This window comes from Charadrius vociferus, unplaced genomic scaffold, assembly GCF_000708025.1.
Source record: "Charadrius vociferus isolate BGI_N301 unplaced genomic scaffold, ASM70802v2 scaffold776, whole genome shotgun sequence".
NCBI lineage: Eukaryota > Metazoa > Chordata > Aves > Charadriiformes > Charadriidae > Charadrius > Charadrius vociferus.
The window spans coordinates 1,265,248-1,269,025 of NW_009648775.1; the positions used below are offsets into that span (position 1 = coordinate 1,265,248).

Sequence of the window (3,778 nt, forward strand, 5' to 3'; positions counted from 1 at the left end):
GCAGGAATCTGTGAGCCTCTGCCCCCAGTAAATGCCCCAACACACATTCCTCCATGGTCAAATGTCTATCTGCTGCAACTACAGTTTAGAACGAACAGCTAAGAGATACACATCTCCAAATACCCTACTGGCCCCACGGCCTTTACCCTCACGGGTGAAAACCGAGGTGCCAACTCTTGCTTAAAATCATGTAAGAGGATCTGAACACAGGTCTCTTGTATCTTAGGGGAATTCTCGACTGGCCCACAACACATTCACAGAGCAGCCACAGAGGGGTAGCCGTTTAGAGACTCTTGTGTGAACTTTTCAATTCAGCTGAAGTTACGGGCGGCATTTATGCCAATTCCACAGAGTTTCTGGTTGATCCGAAGTATACAGCTAGCCAAACCCCACAGCCATCAACTAAGCAAACAGAAAATGAAATAACTGTTGTTCCACGTACAAGTCAGTCTCTCTGAGAGAGTATATTTTCACCTTTTTCACACTGAACACAAAAGCATCTTGGTGTCATGGCTGGGCAAAGAACTTTATAAATAATATACTTTCCAATTCAGTGAACCTACTGCGCCTTGGTCTTGTTTTCAAATGACTTCTGACAACTCACAGAACGTATCCTTGCACAAGGTCTGCAGTGAGATAAATTAACAGGCTGTGGTATATGTCAACAAACTATCGGTCCTTCAGAAGTTCCCAGAGCCAGGTCTGAACACGCAGCAATGAACAAAGAGCTTTTAAAGCTGCAGTGGCTACAGCTGAATGGGATTTGCAGAGGGCGCTTTGGACCCTACGCACCTTTGGATTTCAAACTGTCTCCCTGCTTTCAGCTGGTGACCTAGCATTTTCACACAAAGCGAGGAAACAGGAAATTTCTGACTGCATAGTTGAAAAGATGTGAAGAGAGACAAATGACAAACCAATAAAAAGTACTAAACAAGTAGCCAGACTGTTGCACATACATAGAGAAGATGACTTACATGTTCTGAAAAGAACCTTTTGGAGAATGAAGCTACAATTCTCTGGGCTTCTAGACCAGCATTGTGCCGTGCTTTGTATTCTTCAAGCCAGCTAACACCATCTGTGTGGCTATAGTATTTCAGCAGCGATGGCCATCTGCACAAGAAGACATAAGTGACCAGGTTCGTTAGTATTTCAACATCAGTAAGAACCTCCAGAACCATAAGATGTTCCTTATTGTAACCGTGTGACTTGAGGAACAGAGACACTGACAAGACACAGCACAACTTTAAATGTAATTGACTAAATTAATCCAATGATTGACTCAAGCATCAAAGCATAAATCAAATTGATTTAATCTGCGTATTAATGCTTATTTAAAAGTAAGCTTTCCTGAAGCCTGCCAACAAGAAACCTTCAAAAGGTTCATATTCCAGGTATTTCAATATCTAAATATCCTAAACACTTTTGAGATTTCCTCTAGAGCTTTGCAAGACAAACACAGGTATCACATTAGAGATCTCTTGGAGAAGAGAGGCAGAGTTTTGTAACAGGAAAAGTTTCCCATTCTGAAGATGTATCACATGTAAGCTAACTTGTCATCTAACAGAATGAGAATTCATTGTCCTGTGTTCCTCCTCCTACCTTGTGAGTCTAATTAAAAGGAGGCATAAACCAGAGCTACTTCTATTGCCCTTGCTGGTGGCAACATCTACTGGAGGAAAACAGAACTCTGAAGTCAAACTGTGACAGCTAAATGCTTTTGCAGTTCATTTTTAATACATGGAATAATTATTTAAAAAAAAACCCCAAACCACACACCTTTCTTGTAAAAAAACCTGTGTTACTGAGTCTGAAAGTCCAAAAGCTAAAACACATTCCACAGTTTACTAAGAAGCATTTCAAGGTTCAATTGGAAACCTAACTTCACATAATGTTTTGGGGGCTTTAGCAGCAGCACTTTTTCTAATAAAAGGGCATGTGCTGCCACAACACAGCGCCGTGCAACAAAATATATGCCAACACAGCAATACCCACGACTGTTCTGAGATACTGAGATCATTTGTGTATGAAACACAAAGAAGAATCAGCATAGGTGGAAATATTTTGGACAGCATGGGAAAGAAAGCTGAGAGAAAGACCTCTTGCAATTTACAGGGGTGTTTATTCCACATTTTGAAATTCTGTTAATTATGACTGGTTTTTATAAAACATTTTCCTTCAACTACATAGATTGTCTTAGGTTCTTTTCAGGTGATATATATATATATATATATCACACACACACTTTTGTATATCTGTGTATTTTTACTTTTATAAATAGAGAGAAGGCCAAATGTTTAAGTCACTAATTCTGTATAATAATTATTACCAACTGACCAAAAGGCACAGTTGTGTGCGTCTGCACATGGGAGATATTTTACTACCAGTTAATAATAAAACTACACTGCAACTGCAGTTACAAAATAAAGTCAAAGACTAAGCAAATAACTTTACATTATATAACAACCTCTCTCCTGATGGATCCCTAGCCATTTATCTACTGCTGAAACGCAGCCACATCGTAATAACAATTACAATCATTTATTTTAGGATGAGAAAGAGTAATTTCTTGGGTTGAAATTATACTGAAAATTTTAGGAAGATAAAGTGCAATTACTCACAGTGGAATTCAGCCAGGACGACGAGGTCAATGTGCAAACTCCTGCCAAAAGTTCTATTATCAAAGACAGAGGAGGACAGCAGCTTGTGCTAATCACCTACCACACTGCATTTCAGCTGTTGGATCTGAACCATTTTTAAACTTTCAGGTTCACTTCAAAAATTAGAGCCACTGAATTGGTGAAAGGATCTGGCCAGCCATCCCAAGCCATAGCTCAGTGAATTAGGGAAGCTGTAGCCTTTTTCACTGGTGGAAAGAGAATAACCCTTTCATTTGAGCCATGCTAAATTTTAGAAGCCAACTGGCAATTAGAAAAAGCAATATCGCTACTTTTCCTGTGCCAAAACACAGACAAAAACAGGTAGCAGATGAGCGTGCCCTATTCTAGACAGGCTGGAGGCCCCAAAGAAGGAGTGGTGTTTCTCGAACTGCTGAAACCACCGTGGCACAAGCAGAATCAACAATTAACACTCATGCTTTATTTCCAGCTCAAGTATTAACAGTTTCACTGGTTACAACACACCTATGTCCTCATCAGGTGCTCTGTGTGTGCCTTTGGGGGGGGGAACTAAACTCAGAAGCAGCGAAAGTCAATCCAAAGGATTTTGGTTTCTGTGAATAGAGCTCTCCCAAAAGCACTATAATCAAACGCATCTCTTTGCTGTAAAGCACTAGTCCCGCGACAGGCCAAGTCTTGACAGTTGTTTTGGAAGCTGCTAGCTAGCGCTGCCTACCTCATTGGGAGAAAGGAGGTGAATCAACAACCTCAGTGTGCACATGGCCCCGCGTCCACACCACTGCCAGACCCCAGGTCGGATCTGCAGCCTGCACGTAATCCAAGTGCCTGGCTGCGGAAGGGGCCGCAGAGACCCACCTGCTCCGAGCAGGGGGCCGCAGAGACCGACCCGCTCCCACCGGCAGGCTCAGCCTGGTCCCATCCTGTGGGATTTCGGAGGGGAAGCAAGCCTTGCAGCAGCCCTCGCCATCCCTGCTTGGGAAGGGCTCCTCCTCACCCGTTAGACACGCAGCAGAACGCCGCAGGGCTCGTCCGCACCCGGGAGGTGTTCCGCACGCCCCTGGCGGGGCCGGCAAGAGAAGAGAGGCGAAGGTGGGGCGGTGTGTGGGGTGCACTTCCACCCCCCAAGCGCACCCGGGCCAAGG

At 43.4% G+C, this 3,778-nt stretch overlaps 1 protein-coding gene across 1 annotated transcript in view; it reads right to left on the reverse strand.

Annotated features, from left to right (window-relative positions):
- The window catches only part of FBXO21 (F-box protein 21), a 27,594-nt gene that overhangs the window by 16,000 nt on the left and 7,816 nt on the right, over positions 1 to 3,778 (reverse strand). Inside the window, exons 2-3 of the mRNA XM_009886744.1 lie at positions 2,615 to 2,706; positions 975 to 1,110 (exon numbers count right to left, since the gene is read on the reverse strand). Coding sequence (XP_009885046.1) covers positions 975 to 1,110; positions 2,615 to 2,706 — 228 coding nt within the window. The remainder of the gene's footprint in view (positions 1 to 974; positions 1,111 to 2,614; positions 2,707 to 3,778) is intronic.